Here is a 24,114-nt window from a genome sequence, read left to right as displayed (position 1 = left end):
ACCGAAGTCATGGTTCGGTAGGATAGTCAGTTTTACGAGGGTATGTTTGGCAGCGTGAGTGAAGGAGGCTTTGTTGCGAAAGGAAGCCGATTCTATATTTAATTTTGGATTGGAGATGCTTAATATGAGTCAGGAAGGAGAGTTTACAGTCCAGCCAGACACCTAGGTATTTACAGTTGTCCACATATTTTAAGTCAGAACTGTCCAGAGTAGTGATGCTGGACGGGCGGGTACGGGCAGCGATCGGTTGAAGAGCATGCATTTAGTTTTACTAGCGTTTAAGAGCAGTTGGAGGCCACGGATGGAGTGTTGAATGGCATTGAAGCTTGTTTGGAGGTTAGTTAGCACAGTGTCCAAGGAAGGGCCAGAAGTATACAGAATGGTGTTGTCTGCGTAGAGGTGGATCAGGAAATCGCCCGCAGCAAGAGCGACGTCATTGATATATACAGAGAAAAGAGTCGGCCCGAGAATTGAACCCTGTGGTACCCCCATAGAGACTGCCAGAGGTCCGGACAACATGCCCTCCGATTTGACACACTGAACTCTGTCTGCAAAGTAGTTGGTGAACCAGGCGAGGCAGTCATTTGAGAAACCAAGGCTGTTGAGTCTGCCGATAAGAATACAGTGATTGACAGAGTCGAAAGCCTTGGCCAGGTCGAAGAAGAGGGCTGCACAGTACTGTCTCTTATCGATGGCGGTTATGATATCGTTTAGTACCTTGAGCGTGGCTGAGGTGCACCCGTGACCAGCTCGGAAACTGGATTGCACAGCAGAGAAGGTACGGTGGGATTCGAAATGGTCAGTGATCTGTTTGTTAACTTGACTTTCGAAGACTTTAGAAAGGCAGGGCAGGATGGATATAGGTCTGTAACAGTTTTTGTCTAGTGTCACCCCCTTTGAAGAGGGGGATGACCGCGGAAGCATTCCAATCTTTAGGAATCTCGGACGATACGAAAGAGAAGTTGAACAGGCTAGTAATAGGGGTTTCCACAATGGCGGCGGATAATTTGAGAAAGAGAGGGTCCAGATTGTCTAGCCCAGCTGATTTGTACGGGTCCAGGTTTTGCAACTCTTTCAGAACATCAGCTATCTGGATTTGGGTGAAGGAGAAGCTGGGGAGGCTTGGGCAAGTAGCTGCGGGGGGGTGGGGAGCTGTTAGCCGGGGTTGGGGTAGCCAGGAGGAAGGCATGACCAGCCGTTAAAAAAATGCTTATTGAAATTCTCAATTATTGTGGATTTATCGGTGGTGACAGTGTTTCCTAGCCTCAGTGCAGTGGGCAGCTGGGAGGAGGTGCTCTTATTCTCCATGGACTTTACAGTGTCCCAACACATTTTGGAGTTAGAGCTACAGGATGCAAATTTCTGTTTGAAAAAGCTAGCCTTTGCTTTCCTAACTGACTGTGTGTATTGGTTCCTGACTTCCCTGGAAAGTTGCATATCGCGGGGGACTATTCGATGCTAATGCAGTCCGCCACAGGATGTTTTTGTGCTGGTCAAGGGCAGTCAGGTCTGGAGTGAACCAAGGGCTATATCTGTTCTTAGTTTTACCATTTTTGAAAGGGGCATGCTTATTTAAGGTGGTGAGGAAATTACTTTTAAAGAACAACCAAGCATCCCAGTTTAGGTCACCTAACAGAACGAACTCTGAAGATAGATGGGGGCAATCAATTCACATATGGTGTCCAGGGCACAGCTGGGAGCTGAGGGGGGGGGGGGGGGGGGGGGGGTGGTCTATAACAGGCGGCAACAGTGAGAGACTTATTTCTGGAGAGATTCATTTTTTAAAATTAGAAGTTCGAACTGTTTGGGTATAGACCTGGAATAGTATGACGGAACTTTGCAGGCTATCTCTGCAGTAGATTGCAACAATAACTGTAGGTATTTATTTTGATAATATCTGTTTATTAATATCTGAACTAATCAATCAACACACATGCTGCTCTTTGTTCGTGTTGATATAGTATTATAATTAAAATGAAGAAAAAAATAAAGTTTTCCCTCCTCAACTGCGTTTCCTCCCTCCAGACAGCAGATGGCGATATGTGTCTTTCAGGCGATGTTTCTAGTGTGACGTATATTCTAGTGGACGGAACTCGTCATCAACAACTGCAGTCACCTCGGTAGCTCGCTAGGCAACAAAGTCGGAACATTCAAGTTCTTTAGACAATTTTCGTTATTTTAATTTTGCAACAATGTTTTAACATTCACACTTCTGTGGAAAGAACTAGTCAATAGCAAATTTTAATTTCGTATTGACGTTGTTGCTGTTAGTCAGTTAGCTGTCTGGTTAAGTTAGCTCTAGCAGAGTCGCTAATGCTAACTAGCTAGCTAACATCCCCCTGAACATGAGTTTACTGAGATACACTGAGAAAGGAAGAAAGCTCATGGAAGAGGAGACTGTTACCGTCAAACAAGAAGTAGAAGAAGGTGAGGCTGTTACAGTGAAAGAAGAAAAGGAAGAAGCTTTCAGCGTGAAAGAGGAAGAGGATGTTACAGTGAAGGAAGAAAAGGAAGAAGCTTTCAGCGTGAAAGAGGAAGAGGATGTTACAGTGAAGGAAGAAAAGGAAGAAGCTTTCAGCGTGAAAGAGGAAGAGGATGTTACAGTGAAGGAAGAAAAGGATGCAGTTTTTGTAGTGAAGGAGGAGGAGGGGGAGATGACTGTCACAGAGAAAGAAGAGGAAGACGTTTTTGGATTGAAGGATGAAGAGGGGGAGATTACTGTCACATTAGAGGAGGACGAAGAAGAGAAGACTGGAGAACTGATTAACACCAGTACATACAGTGAGTACTATCTTATAAAACAGGGACATTGATCTGATTAACACCAGTAAATACAGTGAGTACTATGTTATAAAACAGGGACATTGATCTGATTAACACCAGTAAATACAGTGAGTACTATCTAATAAAACAGGGACATTGATCTGATTAACACCAGTAAATACAGTGAGTACTATCTAATAAAACAGGGACATTGATCTGATTAACACCAGTAAATACAGTGAGTACTATGTTATAAAACAGGGACATTGATCTGATTAACACCAGTAAATACAGTGAGTACTATCTAATAAAACAGGGACATTGATCTGATTAACACCAGTAAATACAGTGAGTACTATCTAATAAAACAGGGACATTGATCTGATTAACACCAGTAAATACAGTGAGTACTATCTAATAAAACAGGGACATTGATCTGATTAACACCAGTAAATACAGTGAGTACTATCTTATAAAACAGGGACATTGATCTGATTAACACCAGTAAATACAGTGAGTACTATCTAATAAAACAGGGACATTGATCTGATTAACACCAGTAAATACAGTGAGTACTATCTTATAAAACAGGGACATTGATCTGATTAACACCAGTAAATACAGTGAGTACTATCTAATAAAACAGGGACATTGATCTGATTAACACCAGTAAATACAGTGAGTACTATGTTATAAAACAGGGACATTGATCTGATTAACACCAGTAAATACAGTGAGTACTATCTAATAAAACAGGGACATTGATCTGATTAACACCAGTAAATACAGTGAGTACTATCTAATAAAACAGGGACATTGATCTGATTAACACCAGTAAATACAGTGAGTACTATGTTATAAAACAGGGACATTGATCTGATTAACACCAGTAAATACAGTGAGTACTATCTAATAAAACAGGGACATTGATCTGATTAACACCAGTAAATACAGTGAGTACTATCTAATAAAACAGGGACATTGATCTGATTAACACCAGTAAATACAGTGAGTACTATCTTATAAAACAGGGACATTGATCTGATTAACACCAGCAAATACAGTGAGTACTATCTAATAAAACAGGGACATTGATCTGATTAACACCAGTAAATACAGTGAGTACTATCTTATAAAACAGGGACATTGATCTGATTAACACCAGTAAATACAGTGAGTACTATCTAATAAAACAGGGACATTGATCTGATTAACACCAGTAAATACAGTGAGTACTATCTTTTAAAACAGGACGACAAACTCTGCAGTTGTTGAACTAATGTGTGATTTTAAAAGGACATTATTCTCTTGGATATGTTGTTTCTGTACTGTAGGAATTGAAAAAGCTACAAAGAGTCAACAAAACGTTAATGGATTAAATGCTTTTATTTATTTTTTAAACGTCTCTGAAATATCTCTTTCTGTAGTGCTTTTGCTCAGTCTCTATACTCAATATCACATGAGAGAAAAGTTATTATTAAAAAAAAATAAAAAGATTAAATATCAAAAAGTGTTAGTATTAGGTCCATAGTTGTTCAGTTATAATTTTCAGGCAGACTGATCTGATATTAAATATCTATGATACCATATCATATATTACAGCCATCTCATGTCTGATTTCAAATGATGAAGAGGACAGAATCAAGACAAGGAGAGATCATTTTGATCTGGAATGTTCTGTTAATGTTCTAAGACACTACTAAGAGTAATGTTCTGTTAATGTTCTAACACACTACTAAGAGGAGTGATCTGGAATGTTCTGTTAATGTTCTGTTAATGTTCTAACACACTACTAAGAGGAGTGATCTGGAATGTTCTGTTAATGTTCTAACACACTACTAAGAGGAGTGATCTGGAATGTTCTGTTAATGTTCTAACACACTACTAAGAGGAGTGATCTGGAATGTTCTGTTAATGTTCTAAGACACTAATAAGAGGAATGTTCTGTTAATGTTCTAACACACTACTAAGAGGAGTGATCTGGAATGTTCTGTTAATGTTCTAACACACTACTAAGAGGAATGTTCTGTTAATGTTCTGTTAATGTTCTGTTAATGTTCTAAGACACTAATAAGAGGAATGTTCTGTTAATGTTCTAACACACTACTAAGAGGAATGTTCTGTTAATGTTCTGTTAATGTTCTGTTAATGTTCTAACACACTACTAATGGGAATGATCTGTTAATGTTCTGTTAATGTTCTAAGACACTAATAAGAGGAATGTTCTGTTAATATTCTAACACACCACTAAGGGCTGTTCTTAAGGATGACGTGGAGAGTTTCACAATAACATGGGTTTGACTGTCTTCTTTCTTCATAAAACAGTTATATATATATTTTTTTTCATTTTAAAAGATGAACAACATGTACGTCATGAACTTTATTTTATTGAGTAAATGTATTTTATTTATCCTTCTATGACCGGTGTAGATTGCGTTGCGTTTTGATCGGGCCGACAGATGGACAAGGGACGTTGCTTCCAGAGGCAGTTTGGAACTCGGTAGTGAATGTTGCAACCGAGGACAGACTATTTTTTATGGCGCTGCGAAGTTTAGGACACCCAGACAGATTCCCTTCCTAGAGACACACAGGATATATACAGTACCAATCAAACGTTTGGACACACCTACTCATTCAAGGTTTTTTTTTATTTTTTACTATTTTCTACATTGTAGAATAATAGTAGTGAAGACATCAAAACTACAGTGAGGGAAAAAAGTATTTGATCCCCTGCTGATTTTGTACGTTTGCCCACTGACAAAGAAATTATCAGTCTATAATTTTAATGGTAGGTTTATTTGAACAGTGAGAGACAGAATAACAACAACAAAAAATCCAGAAAAACGCATGTCAGAAATGTTATAAATTGATTTGCATTTTAATGAGGGAAATAAGTATTTGACCCCTCTGCAAAACATGACTTAGTACTTGGTGGCAAAACCCTTGTCACTGTATGAAACACATATGGAATCATGTAGTAACCAAAAAAGTGTTAAATCAAAATATAGATTTTAGATTCTTCAAAGTAGCCACCCTTTGCCTTGATGACAGCTTTGCAAACTCTTGGCATCTCTCAACCAGCTTCATGAGGTAGTCACCTGAAAATGTTTTGGTTACTACATAATTCCATATGTGTTATTTCATGGTTTGATGTCTTCACTATTATTCTACAATGTAGAAATTAGTAAAGATAAAGAAAACCATTTAATGAGAAGGTGTGTCCAAACGTTTGATTGGTACTGTATATATACAGTGAGTGCGGAAAATATTCAGACCCCTTGACTTTTTCCACATTTTATGTTACAGCCTTATTCTAAAATAGATTTTTTTTTAAATCCCCCTCATCAATCTACACACAGTATCCCATAATGACAATTTTTCCAAATCTATTAAAATAAAAAACTGAAATGTCACATTTACATAAGTATTCAGACCCTTTACTCAGTACTTTGTTGAAGCAGCTTTGGCAGTGATTACAGCCTCGAGTCTTCTTGGGTATGACGCTACAAGCTTGGCACACCAGTATTTGGGGAGTTTCTCCCATTCTTCTTCTTTGCAGAGCCTCTCAAGCTCTGTCAGGTTGGGTGGGGGAGTGTCGCTGCACAGCTATTTTCAGGTCTCCAGAGATGTTCGATTGGGTTCAAGTCCGGGCTCTGTTTGCACTGTCTTGGCTGTGTGCTTAGGGTCGTTGTCCTGTTGGAAGGTGAACCTTCGCCCCAGTCTGAGGTCCTGAGTGCTCTGGAGCAGGTTTTCATCAAGGAGCTCTCTGCACTTTGCTCCGTTCATCTTTCCCTCGATCCTGACTAGTCTCCCAGTCGCTGCTGCTGAAAAACATCCCCACAGCATGATGCTTCCACCACAATCCTGTCTCGGAGCTCTACGGACAATTGCTTCGACCTCATGGCTTGGTTTTTGCTCTGACATGCACTGTCGACTGTGGGATTTTGTATAGACAGGTGTGTGTAGGGTTGAAAAGGGTCGGAAACTTTCCGGTAAACTTTCTAGATTTTCTCCGGGAAGTTAAGCCCGGGAATTTTGGGAATTTTGCTTAAATTCATCAAAAACGTTAGCTTATAACAAGTTAACCTTTTTTTGTGGGATACACATAAGGCAATTCTAGGTCTTGTGACATATTTTGGTTAAACTATCCCCAATTCAATGGAATTGTAACCCTCTGCATGCACAGTGCATTCTTCACATGTACAGCTGATTCTCAAGATCTTGCACACTAATGAGATGCTGTTGAGCCCACACTACTACACTGTCTGAGCCAAGGACTACATGCTTTCTGGTAAGTTTTGATTACAATACTGGGTGGGGTGAATATATTTTATATGACATACATTTATTTTTTGTTAACTAGTAAATCGTAGCCTACAACGAAGTGTGTTTAAATCATTTCTAACTTTCTGCTAGTTAGTTTTTGTTACCATGTGGGTTTTAGCTTGCCTGAGCTAACTGAGGAGTGTTAATTCACCTGTTTCCATACATGTTTCATTTGAAAACATTTATCTTACGAAGGAGTTGTTTAATCTAACTGCTTAAGTATTTATCTGTACATGGAATTGTATTTTTTTTTTTTCACAATTTTCTTCTTCTAATCTTTACAGGAAAATGCCACTGGCACTATCTGATGTGTGAAGACATTCACTGCAGCTAATGTAGAAGGAAAAGCTGTGTACATTTGCAAATACTGTGCCAAATCATATGTGAAGAATGCAACAAAGATGCAGAATCATCTGGCCAAGTCATAAAGTTCCCTCAGTGCTCACAACAAGCAACTTCTGACAAAAGTCCCTCTACTTCTATTCGAGGTGAAAATGATGAATCAGACACCTTATCGATAGCAACAACTCATGGTCCTCCTGGAATCAGAAGTTTTTTTTGACTCGATGGAGGAACGTAGTCAGATAAATGCTGATGAATGTCTTGCTCGAGCTGCGTATGCAACTGGTTCACCTCTGATGCTCACAGGCAATGTGTATTGGAAGAGATTTCTGAATGTTCTTCGCCCAGCATACACCCCTCCAACCAGACATGCTTTATCTACTCATTTGCTGGATGCAGAGTTCAACAGAGTTCAAGTGAAGGTCAAGCAAATCATAGAGAAAGCAGACTGTATTGCAATCATCTCTGATTGGTGGTCGAAGGTATTTGCACTGGTGACAGAATGCTGCGAACATGAAGGCTGCTTGGTCTAAAGTGGAGGAGTCCTACCCTCACATCACACCGATTGGCTGTGCTGCTGATGCATTGAATCAGCCCCTCAAGGACATCATGGCACTGAAAACAATGGATACACTCTACAAGAGAGCCAAGGAAGTGGTTAGGTATGTGAAGGGTCATCAAGTTATAGCAGCAATCTACCTCACCAAAGCAAAGTGAGAAGAATAAGAGCACCACATTGAAGCTGCCCAGCAACACCCGTTGGGGTGTTGTCATCATGTTTGACAGTCTCCTGGAGGGGAAGGAGTCTCTCCAAGAAATGGCCATACCGATATGGACAGCCCCATCAAGAGGATCCTCCTGGATTATGTATTTTGGGAGAGAGTGGTAAGCAGCCTGAAACTCCTGAAACCTATAGCAGTAGCCATTGCACGGATTGAGGGAGACAATGCCATCATGTCTGATGTTCAGACTCTGCTTGCAGATGTAAGAGAAGAAATCCGTACTGCCCTGCCCACTTCACTGTTGATCCAAGCAGAGGAAACTGCAGTTCTGAAATATATCAAAAAGTGTGAAGACTTCTGGCTGAATCCCATACATGCCGCAGCGTACATGTTGGACCCCAGGTATGCTGGCAAGAGCATCCTGTCTGGTGCAGAGATCAACAAGGCCTATGGTGTCATCACTACCGTGTCTCGCCACCTTGGCCTGGATGAGGGCAAGGTTCTTGGCAGTCTGGTGAAGTGCACTTCCAAGCAAGGGCTTTGGGTTGGAGATGGAGATGCAATATGGCAGTCGTGCCAACAGATCTCATCAGCCACCTGGTGGAAGGGACTTTGTGGATCTCAGGCTCTTTCCCCTGTTGCCTCCATCATCCTCCAAACCCCACCATCAGCCGCCTCAGAGCGCAACTGGTCCTTGTTTGGGAACACACACACCAAAGCACGCAACAGGCTGACCAATACAAGGGTTGAAAAATTTGTGGCCATCTGGGCGAATTTGAGGATTTTTGAGCCTGACAACGAGCCATCCTCAACAAGGTTGGAAAGTGACAGTGAAGATGAGGCCTTCAGAGTCTGATGTTCAGTAGGTGGACTTTGAGGAGGTCCAGGGAGAAGACATGGAAGCCTGAGAGGAAGACAACCAAAGCTTTAGTTTCTAGACTATCATTGTTGAAAACGTTTTTGGGGAGATGCGATGGATCATTGGGGATCATTCAATAATCCCTTTCTTTTGTTGTTCAGTGAAATCATCCCATGTGAAGAGTCAGCTCATTTAATTAAAGTTCAATTCATAACTAAATTGTTTTTTTTATTTCTATTGGAAGGATTTAATAATTTACAATTATGTCTACTTATGATAAAGGTAAAAGTTTATGTTTCTGTCTCCGTATGATATGGTAAATATATCCAATGCTAAAAAACATCTACATTTAAATGGTACAGTGCCTTGCAAAAGTATTCATCCCCCTTGGCGTTTTTCCTATTTAGTTGCATTACAACCTGTAATTTAAATGGATTTCTATTTGGATTTCATGTAATGGACAAAAACACCAAATATCCAAATTGGTGAAGTGAAATGAAAAGAAATAACTTGTTTCAAAAAAATTCCAAAAAACTGAAAAGTGGTACGTGCGTATGTATTCACCCCCTTTGTTATGAAGCCCCTAAATAATATCTGGTGCAACCAATTACCTTCAGAAGTCACATAATTAGTTACATAAAGTCCATCTGTGTGCAATCTAAGTGTCACATGATCTCAGTATATATACACCCCTGTTCTGAAAGGCCCCAGAGTCTGCAACGCCACTAAGCAAGGGGCACCACCAAGCAAGCGGCACCATGAAGACCAAGGAGCTCTCCAAACAGGTCAGGGATAAAGTTGTGGAGAAGTACAGATCAGGGTTGGGTTATAAAAACATATACAAAACTTTGAACATCCCACGGAGCACCATTTAAATCCATTATTAAAAAATGGAAATATGGCACCACAACAAACCTGCCAAGAGAGGGCTGCCCACCAAAACTCATGGACCAGGCAAGGAGGGCATTAGTCAGAGGCAACAAAGAGACCAAAGATAACCCTGAAGGAGCTGCAAAGCTCCACTGCGGAGATTGGACTATCTGTCCATAGGACCACTTTAAGCCATACACTCCACAGAGCTGGGCTTTACGGAAGAGTGGCCAGAAAAAAAAAGCCATTGCTTAAAGGAAAAAAATAAGCAAACACATTTGGAACCAAAAGGCATGTGGGAGACTCTCCAAACATATGGAAGGTACTCTGGTCAGATTAGACTAAAATTGGGCTTTTTGGCCATCAAGGAAAACGCTATGTATGGCGCAAGCCCAACACCTCTCATCACCCCGAGAACACCATCCCCACAGTGAAGCATGGTGGTGGCAGCATCATGCTGTGGGGATGTTTTTCATCGGCAGGGACTTGGAAACTGGTCAGAATTGAAGGAATAATGGATGGCGCTAAATACAGGGAAATTATTGTGGGAAACCTGTTTCAATCTTCCAGAGATTTGAGACTGGGACGGAGGTTCACCTTCCAGCAGGACAATGACCATACTGCTAAAGCAACACTTGAGTGGTTTAAGGGGAAACATTTAAATGTCTTGGAATGACCTAGTCAAATCCCAGACCTAAAACCACTTGAGAATCTATGGTATGACTTAAAGATTGCTTTACACCAGCGGAACCCATCCCACTTGAAGGAGCTTGAGCAGTTTTGCCTTGAAGAATGGGCAAAAATCCCAGTGGCTAGATGTGCCAAGCTTATAGAGACATACCCCAAGAGACTTGCAGCTGTAATTGCTGCAAAAGGTGGCTCTACAAAGTATTGACTTTTGGGGGGGGTAAATAGTTATGCACGTTCAAGTTTTCAGTTTTTTGTGTTATTTCTTGTTTCTTTCACAAGAAAAAATATTTTGCATCTTCAAAGTGGTAGGCATGTTGTGTAAATCAAATGATACAAACCCCCCCAAAACCTATTTTAATTCCAGGTTGTAAGGCAACAAAATAGGAAAAGTGCCAAGGGGGGTGAGTACTTTCGCAAGCCACTGTATTAATATACATTTGCATATATTTCCGTTTATTCACATATATTCCCATATATTCCCACGGAAAGTTTCCACCTCTGAATATTCCCCAAAATGGGCAACCCTAGGTGTGTGCCTTTCCAAAATCATATCCAATCAATTGAATTTACCACATGTGGACTCCAATCAAGTTGTAGAAACATCTCAAGGATGATCAATGGAAACAGGATGCGTCTGAGCTCCATTTCGAAGTATCAAAGCAAAGGCTCTGAATACTTATATAAAAAGGTATTTCTTTTTTTTTATTTGTAATAAATTTGCAAAAATGTTTTAAAACCTGTTTTTGCTTTGTCATTATGGGGTATTGTGTTTAGATTGCTAAGGAATTTTATTTATTTAATCAATATTAGAATAAGGCTGTAACGTAACAAAATGTGGAAAAAGTCTCGGGGTCTGAATACTTTCTGAAGGCACTGTATATCAGGGCATGGACTCTACAAGGTGTCGAAAGCTTCCCACAGGTGTGTCAAATTTGTCTGGATGTCCTTTTGGGTGGTGGACCATTCTTGATAAACACAAGAAACTGTTGAGTTTTTAAAAACCCTGCAGCGTTGCAGTTCTTGACACGAACCAGTGGGCTTTGTACCTACTACCATACCCCGTTCAAAGACACTTAAGTATTTAGTCTTGCCTATTCACCCTCTGAATGGCACACATACACAATCCATGTCTCAGTTGTCTCAAGGCTTAAAAATCCTTCTTTAACCCGTCTCCTCCCCTTCATCTACACTGATGATATTGATGGTAAAACAGGTTGTAACTGATATTGATGGTAAAACAAGTTGTAATTGATATTGATGGTAAAACAGGTTGTAATTGATGTTTATGGTAAAACAGGTTGTAATTGATATTGATGGTAAAACAGGTTGTAATTGATATTGATGGTAAAACAGGTTGTAATTGATATTGATGGTAAAGCAGGTTGTAATTGATATTGATGGTAAAACAGGTTGTAATTGATGGTAAAACAGGTTGTAATTGATAGTAAAACAGGTTGTAATTGATATTGATGGTAAAACAGGTTGTAATTGATATTGATGGTAAAACAGGTTGTAATTGATATTGATGGTAAAACAGGTTGTAATTGATATTGATGGTAAAACAGGTTGTAATTGATATTGATGGTAAAACAGGTTGTAATGTGATATTGAGGGTAAAACAGGTTGTAATTGATAGTAAAACAGGTTGTAATTGATATTGATGGTAAAACAGGTTGTAATTGATATTGATGGTAAAACAGGTTGTAATTGATATTGATGGTAAAACAGGTTGTAATTGATAGTAAAACAGGTTGTAATTGATATTGATAGTAAAACAGGTTGTAATTGATATTGATGGTAAAACAGGTTGTAATTGATATTGATGGTAAAACAGGTTGTAGTTGATGGTAAAACAGGTTGTAATTGATATTGATGGTAAAACAGGTTGTAATTGATATTGATGGTAAAACAGGTTGTAATTGATGGTAAAACAGGTTGTAATTGATGTTGATGGTTCTAACAGTTGCAGAGGCTCATTTATACATATATATATAAATAATAATATATATAATATATACAATATATATACAAATCCCTTCTGTTGCGAACCAAATGCTGGACTAGATGCACGGGGTAATAATGTCTAGATTATTTGGTCCAGTGGAGATTAGTTTATAAATTGCCTGCCAGGGCTGTGGGACAGTGGAGATTAGTTTATAAATTGCCTGGCAGGGCTGTGGGACAGTGGAGATGAGTTTATAAATTGCCTGGCTTGGCCTTGGGACAGTGGATGTATAGGGATAATTCAAATACAACTGTTAACTTTTTAGTGACAAGGGGCAGTATTCGGAAATTCAGATGAATGACGTGCCCAAATTAAACTGCCTTCTACTCGGGCCCAGAAGGTAGGATATGCATATTATTATTAGATTTGGATAGAAAACACTCTGAAGTTTCTAAAACTGTTTGAATGATGTCTGTGAGTATAACAGAACTCGTATGGCAGGCAAAAACCTGAGAAAAATCCAACCAGGAAGTGTGGAAATCTGAGGATTGTAGTTTTTCAAGTGATTCCCTATCCAGTATACAGTGACTTAGGGTTCATTTTGCACTTCCTAAGGCTTCCACTAGATGTCCACAGTCTTTAGAACCTTGTTTCATGCTTCTACTGTTACTGGGCAGATAATAGGAGCTGACTCAACAAGTGGACTGCCTGAGGCCAATGAGTTGTTTACTGCGCGGGCACGCAGGCCCTTCTTCCTTCTTTTTCCTCTGTAATGAATACGCTATTGTCCGGTTGGAATATTATCGAATATTTATGTTAAAAAGACCCTAAGGATTGATTGTAAACATCGTTTGACATGTTTCTATGAACTGTAATGGAAAAATTAGACTTTTCGTCTCTGGTTTTGCGCTCTCTCATTTTGCCTTTGGATAGTGATCTGAACGCGCAAACAAAAGGAGGTATTTGGACATAAATATGGAGTTTATCGAACAAAACTAAAATTTCTTGTGGGAGTCCTGGGAGTGCATTTCGACGAATATCAGCAAAGGTAAGTGAAGATTTATAATACTAATTCTGAGTTTTGTTGACTCCAGAACTTGGCGGGTAACTGTATAGCTTGCTTTGATGGCTGAGCTCTGTACTCAGAATATTGAAAAATGTGCTTTCGCCGTAAAGCGATTGTGAAATCTGACACAGCGGTTGCATTAAGGAGAAATGTATCTATAATTCTTTCAATAACCGTTGTAAATTTTATCAACGTTTATGATTAGTATTTTTGTAAATTGATGTGCTCATTCACCGGAACATCACGCGCCAATGTAAAATGGGGTTTTTGGATATAAATATGAACTTTATCGAACAAAACATACATTTATTGTGTAACATTGAGTCCTGGGAGTGTCATCTGATGAAGATCGTCAAAGGTTAGTGATTCATTTTAGCTGTATTTCTGGTTTTTGTGACGCCTCTCCTTGCTTGGAAAATGGCTGTGTGGTTTTTCTTGTCTCAGCGCTGTCCTAACATAATCTAATGTTATGCTTTCGCCGTAAAGCCTTTTTGAAATCGGACAATGTGGTTGGGTTAATGAGAAGTGTATCTTTAAAATGGGATATAATAGTTGTATGTTTGAGAAATTTGAATTATCAGATTTTTGTTGTTTTGAATTTGCCGCCCTGCTATTTCGCTAGCGCCCCACATGTCCCAGAGAGGTTAACAGGCATTACCCAGGGATCATCATGAATATCTAACGGCTATTAACCAATCAGTATCTACGATCCAAATGTACTGTTTTATAATGAGGGATCTAGTCTAGATTAAACCTCATAAGAAGACTGTTTTATTTAATGGAGGTTTCATTCAGGTCTCTGTTTAACTAGATACTGTTTGTCTTTGGCAGGAGATAGACCAGACTCTCACTCTGACGGCAGGAAGAGTCCTTCAGAGGAACCAGACCCAGAGACGCCCAAACCAGCGAGACGACATCACTGGTCAAAGTGTAAAAAGAGTTTTAAGTGGTTATGGAAGCTGAAAAGTCATGATAGAACAGACACAGGAGAGAAGACTTCACAATGTTCCCAATGTGGGAAGAGTTTTACACGGTTAGGGAACCTGAAAAGGCATGAGAGAATACACACAGGAGAGAAACCTTTCCAATGCTCCCAATGTGGAAAGAGTTTCACAAGGTTAGGGAACTTGAAAGAACATAAAATAATACACACCGTAGAGAAACCTTTCCAATGCTCCCAGTGTGAAAAGGGCTTTAGGTGGTTAGGGAACCTGAAAAAGCATGAGAGAACACACACAGCAGAGAAACCGTTCCAGTGCTCCCAGTGTGGGAATGGTTTTACACAGTTAGGGAGCTTGAAGGAGCATGAAAGGTTACACACAGGGGAGAAGCCTTTCCAATGTTCCCAGTGTGGAAAGAGTTTTGCCCTGTTAGGGAGCCTGAAAAAGCATGAGAGAACACACACAGGAGAAAAGCCGTTCCAATGCTCCCAGTGTGGGAAGGGTTTTACACGGTTAGGGAATCTGAAGGACCATAAAAGAGTACACACAGGAGAGAAACCTTTCCAATGTTCCCAGTGTGGAAATAATTTTACACGGTTACGGAGCCTGAACGAACATAAATTAGTACACTCAGGAGAGAAACGTTTCCAATGTTCCCAGTGTGGAAAGGGTTTTATTCTGTTAGGGAACCTGAAAAAGCATGAGAGAACACACACAGGAGAAAAGCCGTTCCAATGCTCCCACTGTGGAAAGAGTTTTACACAGTTAGGAAGCTTGAAGGTGCATGAAAGGATACACACAGGGGAGACATCTTACCATTGCTCTCTGTGTGGAAAGAATTTTACCAATTTAGGGAACCTAAAAAAACATAAACAATTACACACCGGAGCGAAACCTTTCCAATGCTCCCAGTGTGGGAAGGGTTTTACACTGTTAGGGAACCTGAATGATCATAAAAGAGTACACACAGGGGAGAAACGTTTCCAATGCTCCCAGTGTGGAATAGGTTTTACCCTGTTAGGGAACCTGAAAAAGCATGAGAAAATACACACAGGAGAGAAGTCTTTCCAATGTTCCCAGTGTGGAAATAGTTTTAAAAGTTTAGGGAGCTTGAAGGAGCATGAAAGGATACACACATGGGAGACAGCTTACCATTGCTCTCTGTGTGGAAAGAATTTTACCAAGTTAGGGAACCTAAAAAAACATGCAGAATTTCACACAGGAAAGAAGCCTTTCCAATGCACCCAGTGTGGAAAGGGTTTTACACGGTTAGGGAATCTGAAGGACCATAAATTAATACACACAAGAGAGAAACCTTTCCAATGCTCCCAATGTGGAAAGGGTTTTACCCTGTTAGGGAACCTGAAAAGGCATGAGAGAACACACACAGTTTTAACCCCAGGAGTTGGAACCAGTTCAGAAAACCGCGAACAAAACAAATGAAGAAACAGAAACCGAACCGGGAAAGAAAGTGATCTCTACAGTTCTGGAACAGAACCGTTATTTTAAAAGTATGGTAACCAGTTAATAACGTTATTTTAAAAGTAACTGTCCGGTGGAAGATTTTATTAACTTTAAAAAGTGAATATTCTGTTAACTCATCATAATAGTGTTGAGACATCCTATACTTGTATCTCAAACAGACTGTTTTAAAAAAAAATATACTATTTCCTCATAGAACATGTTATCTCCCTGCGGAGGATGAGCTGGCCAATCTGTTGTTGGGATACGCCCCACACCATTCTGTTGTTGGGATACGACCCACACCATTCTGTTGTTGGGGTACGACCCACACCATTCTGTTGTTGGGGTACGACCCACACCATTCTGTTGTTGGGGTACGACCCACACCGTTCTGTTGTTGGGGTACGACCCACACCGTTCTGTTGTTGGGATACGACCCACACCGTTCTGTTGTTGGGATACGACCCACACCGTTCTGTTGTTGGGATACGACCCACACCGTTCTGTTGTTGGGTTACGACCCACACCGTTCTGTTGTTGGGGTACGACCCACACCGTTCTGTTGTTGGGGTACGACCCACACCGTTCTGTTGTTGGGGTACGACCCACACCAATCTGTTGTTGGGGTACGACCCACACCAATCTGTTGTTGGGGTACGACCCAGACCATTCTGTTGTTGGGATACGACCCACACCATTCCAACACAGAGAACCGGCTTTTAACATACCGTAATTTCTGGACTATTGAGCGCACCTGAATATAAGACGCACCCACTGAATTAAAAAATATATATTATTTTGAACATAAATAAGCTGCACATGTCTATAAGCCGCAGGTGCCTACCGATACATTGAAACAAATTAACTTTACACAGGCTTTAACGAAACACGGCTTGTAACAAAAAATAAAAAATTTGCAGTAAACAGTAGCCTATCAAGAAAGTCATTGCTCCAGATCAAACTCCCGTGCAGCAGCTCTATTTCCTTTTCCAACAGCCAGATCAATCGCCTTCAACTTGAAAGCTGCATCATATGCATTTCTCAGTGTCTTTGCCATGATGAGGGTGACAAAATGACTACCGTAATCAGAATGATGGGAAGTTTGAGAGCGCTCGATTTAATCTAAACAGTAAACAAAAAAGTTGTTTGACCTTAACCCATTCGGCAATTTCATTGGTCTAATGAAAGCTTCATGCCGCCAAAAAACTGAGCACAGAATGTGTTTTATTTTTTTTGGAAAGCGGGAAAAATCCATATATTAGCCGCGTCATTGTTTAAGCCGCGAAAAAAGTAGCTTATAGTCCGGAAATTACGGTCCTTAATAAAAATTTAAAAAATTGGAAGGCAAGTATTTCACTCATATTATAAATAATTATAGGTCATATTTCATAGAAATCTGGTAACACTGGGCACTTACTTTAAGTTCCAGGCAGTTACAGGGCCTCCCGAGTGGCACAGCGGTCTAAGGCATCGCACTGCTAGCTGTGCCACTAGAAATCCTGGTTCTAGTCCAGGCTCTGTCTCAGTGCTAGCTGGTTCTAGTCCAGGTTCTGTCTCAGTGCTAGCTGTGTCACTAGAGATCCTGGTTCTAGTCCAGGTTCTGGCTCAGTGCTAGCTGTGTCACTAGAGATCCTGGTTCTAGTCCAGGTTCTGTCTCAGTGCTAGCTGGTTCTAGTCCAGGTTCTGCCTCAGTGCTAGCTGGTTCTAGTCCAGGTTCTGTCTCAGTTCTAGCTGTGTCCCTAGAGATCCTGGTTCTAGTCCAGGCTTTGTCTCAGTGTCACTAGAGATCCTGGTTCTAGTCCAGGTTCTGCCTCAGTGCTAGCTGGTTCTAGTCCAGGTTCTGTCTCAGTGCTAGCTGTGTCACTAGGCATCCTGGTTCTAGTCCAGGTTCTGTCTCAGTACTAGCTGGTTCTAGTCCAGGTTCTGTCTCAGTGCTAGCTGTGCCACTAGAGATCCTGGTTCTAGTCCAGGTTCTGTCTCAGTGTCACTAGAGATCCTGGTTCTAGTCCAGGTTCTGTCTCAGTGCTAGCTGTGTCACTAGAGATCCTAGTTCTAGTCCAGGTTCTGTCTCAGTGCTAGCTGTGTCACTAGAGATCCTGGTTCTAGTCCAGGTTCTGTCTCAGTGCTAGCTGTGTCACTAGAGATCCTAGTTCTAGTCCAGGTTCTGTCTCAGTGCTAGCTGTGTCACTAGAGATCCTAGTTCTAGTCCAGGCTCTGTCTCAGTGCTAGCTGTGTCACTAGAGATCCTGGTTCTAGTCCAGGTTCTGTCTCAGTGCTAGCTGGTTCTAGTCCAGGCTCTGTCTCAGTGCTAGCTGTGTCACTAGAGATCCTGGTTCTAGTCCAGGCTCTGTCTCAGTGCTAGCTGTGTCACTAGAGATCCTGGTTCTAGTCCAGGCTCTGTCTCAGTGCTAGCTGTGTCACTAGATATCCTGGTTCTAGTCCAGGTTCTGTCTCAGTGCTAGCTGTGCCACTAGAGATCCTGGTTCTAGTCCAGGTTCTGTCTCAGTGTCACTAGAGATCCTGGTTCTAGTCCAGGTTCTGTCTCAGTGCTAGCTGTGTCACTAGAGATCCTAGTTCTAGTCCAGGTTCTGTCTCAGTGCTAGCTGTGTCACTAGAGATCCTAGTTCTAGTCCAGGTTCTGTCTCAGTGCTAGCTGTGTCACTAGAGATCCTAGTTCTAGTCCAGGTTCTGTCTCAGTGCTAGCTGTGTCACTAGAGATCCTGGTTCTAGTCCAGGTTCTGTCTCAGTGCTAGCTGTGTCACTAGAGATCCTGGTTCTAGTCCAGGTTCTGTCTCAGTGCTAGCTGTGCCGCTAGAGATCCTGGTTCTAGTCCAGGTTCTGTCTCAGTGCTAGCTGTGTCACTAGAGATCCTGGTTCTAGTCCAGGTTCTGTCTCAGTGCTAGCTGTGTCCCTATAGATCCTGGTTCTAGTCCAGGTTCTGTCTCAGTGCTAGCTGTGTCACTAGAGATCCTGGTTCTAGTCCAGGTTCTGTCTCAGTGCTAGCTGTGTCACTAGAGATCCTGGTTCTAGTCCAGGTTCTGTCTCAGTGCTAGCTGTGTCCCTATAGATCCTGGTTCTAGTCCAGGTTCTGTCTCAGTGCTAGCTGTGTCACTAGAGATCCTAGTTCTAGTCCAGGTTCTGTCTCAGTGCTAGCTGTGTCACTAGAGATCTTGTTTCAAGTCCAGGCTCTGTCGCACTAGCGACTCCTATGGCGGGCCGGGCGCAGTGCACACTGACACGGTCGCCAGGTGTGCGGTGTTTCCTCCACCACATCGGTGCGGCTGACTTCCTGGTTAAGCGGGCATTGTGTCAAGAAGCAGTGCAGCTTGGCTGGGTTGTGTTTCGGACGACGCGTGGCTCTCGACCTTCGCCTCTCCCGAGTCCGTACGGGAGTTGCAGCGATGGGACAAGACTGTAACTACCAATTGGAAAAGGGGTATTTAAAAAAAAAAATAGAATAAAGGAAATAATATTTTTGGACATTTTTATACGCCATATAAACGTATTATCTTATTATTATTGTCTTCAAGCCTCCTCCTCCTCTCTCCTCCTCTTCCTCCTCCTCCTCCTCCTCTCTCCTCCTCCTCCCTCCTCCTCCTCCTCTCTCCTCCTCCTCCTCCTCCTCTCTCCTCCTCCTCTCTCCTCCTCTTCCTCCTCTCTCCTCCTCTCTCTTCCTCCTCCCCTTCCTCCTCCTCCTCCTCTTCCTCCTCTTCCTCCTCCATAGGTATAATTCTGTGGGTCTAATTCAGATAATGATATGCTACAACAAGATGCTAGGCGCTTCAAGCCAAGCCTCCTCCTCCCTCTCTCGCTCTCTCTCTCCTATCCCCTCTACACTTGTCTGTCCATCACGCATGTAAACAACTAGCTTGCCTGATCCATAGCAAGCTGCTCTGTCCACACTGATTGGTGCGGAATTAAATGAGCTAAATGTAAAAAAAAATATATATATATGATTTCACACTTTTTTCTTTTTTTTTTTATTGTGGTTTTGTTCAGAACAAAAAACATTTGTAATAACATTTTTGGTTCCAACCCCTGGGGTGTATTCATTCCAAAGCATTTCTTAAACAGAAACAAATGGGAACGAAATGGGAAGGGACTTACCAGAATTTTGTCCAATAGAAAATCCCCAAAATTTGCAAAATGTTCAGAATCAGCGAATCTTTTACCCAGTTAGGGAACCTGAAAACACATGAGAGGGAATACACAGGGGAAGATAGGACCTTCCACATTTTCCAGGACACAGGATCTACAATAAGATAATAGAGGGGCCTGTGTTCTGACATGTTTTCGACTGAGAATTTGTGTTTTTGTTGATGTCGCATGAAATCATGTTTGTATGAAATATTACTAAAAAAAAATAGACCCACTTGAGTTTTTTTCCTCTCGAGACATGAACATGTCTAAAATCAGATTTAACATTTTAAAATGTGTATTTTATTTTGATTATGGATTTGGATTTGATTGAATACAAGTATGAACCCCTTAGATGTTCATGATTTGATTTGGAAAGTTGTAGATTTTATTAAATAGATGTAATAGAATGTGTATTTCTTTATTCTAACCTTGAAAAAAAACTCGTCAATTTAGTTATTTTGTTTCATTGAATTAATTTGTGTTGTCGTGTCTGTGACTATCATTAAATGTGAAGACTTATTTATCAAATCAATTCTCTATGTGTAATTATTATTACGTGATTAAACTAGGAAGTCGGGGGCACCACGGAAAAATGTTGTTTATAGAATGTCAATTTCCCGACTAGAACTCATCAGGTATTTTAATATCTTATCACAACAGATGCTTATTAATGAATTGTTATTATTACCTCATAAGTTCTCATTACTGAACGTCGCAAATCCTTGGATATCTGCACGAACCCTAGCCTAAATCATGAATCAGCGATATACAAATTGGCTTAATTATTTATTTACTAACTAACTAAATAATAACACAGAATGTCATAACAGACAAACAGTAGATATTTGGGTTACTAACATGATACAAAGAAAAAGAAAAGGTCTCTAGCGGACGAAGCTTGGTAGACAAAGGAAAGGGGTGGGGACTGAGAAAGAGCGGGAAAGACAACATGGATTCACTACACACAGTGGATAATTATACTCATGGACATGCTAAAACTTTGCACATGAACAGCCGCTCGTTCTGAAAGAAATTGCAATGTACATATTTACACTTTTATGTTGTCGTTGTTGTCTCTCCATTGAAAACACTCAATCGTCCTGTAGAGATCATCAGAGTCTCTGGTTAACTTTCCCAGAAGTCAAAATTTATTTCGTGGTTGTAGGTGGTTAGAATGGATACTTCAGAGTACCATTCAGAAATGTTCTCATAGAAATAGATGCTTCGGCGGTTGTCGGTATTCTCGTTCTAGGTTTACGTAATTTCTAAGCTTCAGACTTGTAATTCGTGTCGTCTAGAATTTGCTCCTTCTTCTGTAGTGATCGATAGTCTCAGAGTTTAACCATTTCCAGCCGTGTAGCCAAACTACAGCTGTCTGATGGTCTATAGAATTATATCCGTTCCAACGGGACTCTGTCCCGGGGTTCTCTGACGGGGGTGTGGCCACTGACTAGCTAAAACTTTATAACTAAACAAGTATTTTTGTCCATCTTTGAGGACATGTATTTAAATTGCTAGAGCGGTCACTCGACTATCTTGTCAATATAATAGATCATCTCTGCTTCCAATTACTACCAGTAAAATGGCCGCTAGTCCACCCACACAATTTCCTGCGTAAGTAAAAGCAGGAAATCCATCGCCGATGCCTCTACTGCCATTCTTTCCAATTAGACTTGTTCTGGATTTTCTCCCTGACCAAGATGGCTGACATTTTTGGCTCCATTATGGAACTTTTGAAGGTTTAGTATCTCGTTTAGAAGGGCCATTACATCTTCTCACAAAATAGTTTCATATTCAATCATATATTTTACACAACATTCAGGTAGAAAACTAATCACTGAGAAAATTTACACTTCCCAAAGCTACCGTTATTCAGTGCTTCTTCCGTTTTTCTTGATGTCACAAAAAATAAAACTACTTTTGACAGGATTGTTCTTTAAATACCCACGGACCATTCCCGCATTCTCAAAAAAATAGAAATATTGTTTAATCCTCCAATTTTGGGGAATAGGAGTTGAACAAATGGGGCGGCACGTAGCCTAGTGGTTAGAGCGTTGGACCAGTAACCGAAAAGTTGCTAGATCGAATCCCCCGAGCTGTCAAAGTAGAAATCTGTCCTTCTGCCCCTGAAGTGTTCATAGGCCGTCATTGAAAAAAGGAATGTGTTCTTAACTGACTTGCCTAGTTAAAGAAAGGGCCACATCGTGACAGTGTACTAGTCTTCAAACTAAAGGTGGAGGGGGGGCCACGATATCTACCCCCAAAGGGCCACATCGTGACTGTGTACTAGTCTTCAAACTAAAGGTGGGGGGGGGGCACGATATCCACCCCCAAAGGGCCACATCGTGACAGTGCACTAGTCTTCAAACTAAAGGTGTATGAAAATGTCATGACAACGTTCTGACAACGTTCTGATAACGTTGTGATAACGTTGTTGCTGTCTGGAGGGAGGAAACGCAGTTGAGGAGGGAAAACTTTTTTTCTTCTTCATTGAATTATAATATTAGGAGGGACCCTCTCTTACTGTATCCCTCTCTCCCTCTATATACAGTACCATCTCTCTCTCTGACCCCTCTTTCCCTCTAACCCTCTCTCCCTCTATATACAGTACACTCTCTCCCTCTGACCCTCTCTTTCTCTGACCCCTCTCTCCCTCTGACCCTCTCCCCCTCTATATACAGTACACTCTCTCCCTCTGACCCTCTCTCTCTGACCCTCTCTCCCTCTATACACAGTACCCCCCCTTCTGACCATCTCTCTCTGCAACAGTCTCTCTAAACTTTTTGGAAAACAAACGGTGGGTAAACTGTTGGTTTGCATTTACCATCCACCAGTAGATGTATTATAATGGAGTTGATAGTGACAACCATCCCCATCCACCAGTAGATGTATTATAATGGAGTTGATAGTAACAACCATCCCCATCCACCAGTAGATTTATTATAATGGGGTTGATAGTGACAACCATCCCCATCCACCAGTAGTTTTATTATAATGTAGTTGATAGTGACAACCATCCCCATCCACCAGTAGATGTATTATAATGGAGTTGATAGTGACAACCATCCACCAGTAGATTTATTATAATGGAGTTGATAGTGACAACCATCCCCATCCACCAGTAGATGTATTATAATGGAGTTGATAGTGACAACCATCCCCATCCACCAGTAGATTTATTATAATGGGGTTGATAGTGACAACCATCTCCATCCACCAGTAGATTTATTATGATGGAGTTGATAGTGACAACCATCCCCATCCACCAGTAGGACCCCGGCTCCCCGATATCATCTCGGGCTATCCACCCGGGATCTGCCCCTTCGGGTGGAATCTCCCCCCGGTTTATCGGCCCGTTCCCCATCTCCAAGATCATTAGCCCCTTTGCTGTTCGTCTTCTGTTGCCCTGTACCCTTCATATACATCCCACCTTTCATGTGTCCACAGTCAAACCCATGTCTCACAGCCCTTTGTCTCCCGTTTGGAAAAAGCAGGAGTTGAGACACTAAACGCTGGTTGACTTGAACAGTCTCTCTTTTCTCACCCTCCTGGTTTTGACCCCTGCCTGTCCTGACTCTGAGCCCGCCTGCCTGAACACTATGCCTGATCCTGCCTGCCTTTTTTTTTACTATCCAAAGCAGATTGATTGTTTTCCGTTTAATTTGATTAAAAACCAAAACGTATTATAAATGTTCACCGTCCATAGGTTCATGGTGAGAACGTAGACTACATGGCTCTAATGCAAATATGATCTGTTAGATGGTTCCAGGATGTCTATTAAACATGACATTTGTGAGCAGTGTGGAAATTGCCCCTTTCTCTTTATATTGGATCTTTATCCAGCTCCTGTGAACAGTTTGGATTTGCATAAAACCCTCCATAGACTTAAATTTCCTTGTCTGTATTTTACGGCCACGGTACCATCGACTGCATTTAGACTCGGGCTCTATTTTTCGGCTGGCGTTAAATCGGCGCAAGTGTCAAAC

At 41.2% G+C, this 24,114-nt stretch overlaps 1 protein-coding gene across 1 annotated transcript; it reads left to right on the top strand.

The window, feature by feature from the left end:
• The first annotated feature begins 2,109 nt into the window (after window positions 1–2,109).
• LOC106595270 (uncharacterized) lies at window positions 2,110–20,656 on the top strand. Its single transcript, XM_045712331.2, has 2 exons — window positions 2,110–2,781; window positions 14,415–20,656. The coding sequence occupies exons 1-2, from the start codon at window positions 2,346–2,348 to the stop codon at window positions 15,965–15,967; spliced, it is 1,989 nt and encodes a 662-aa protein (XP_045568287.1). The 5' UTR covers window positions 2,110–2,345; the 3' UTR covers window positions 15,968–20,656.
• Window positions 20,657–24,114: the final 3,458 nt, after the last annotated feature.

This window comes from Salmo salar, chromosome 02 (assembly GCF_965601325.2).
Source record: "Salmo salar chromosome 02, fSalSal1, whole genome shotgun sequence".
NCBI classification, from domain to species: domain Eukaryota; kingdom Metazoa; phylum Chordata; class Actinopteri; order Salmoniformes; family Salmonidae; genus Salmo; species Salmo salar.
This window is presented reverse-complemented; position numbering and strand designations above follow the sequence as displayed.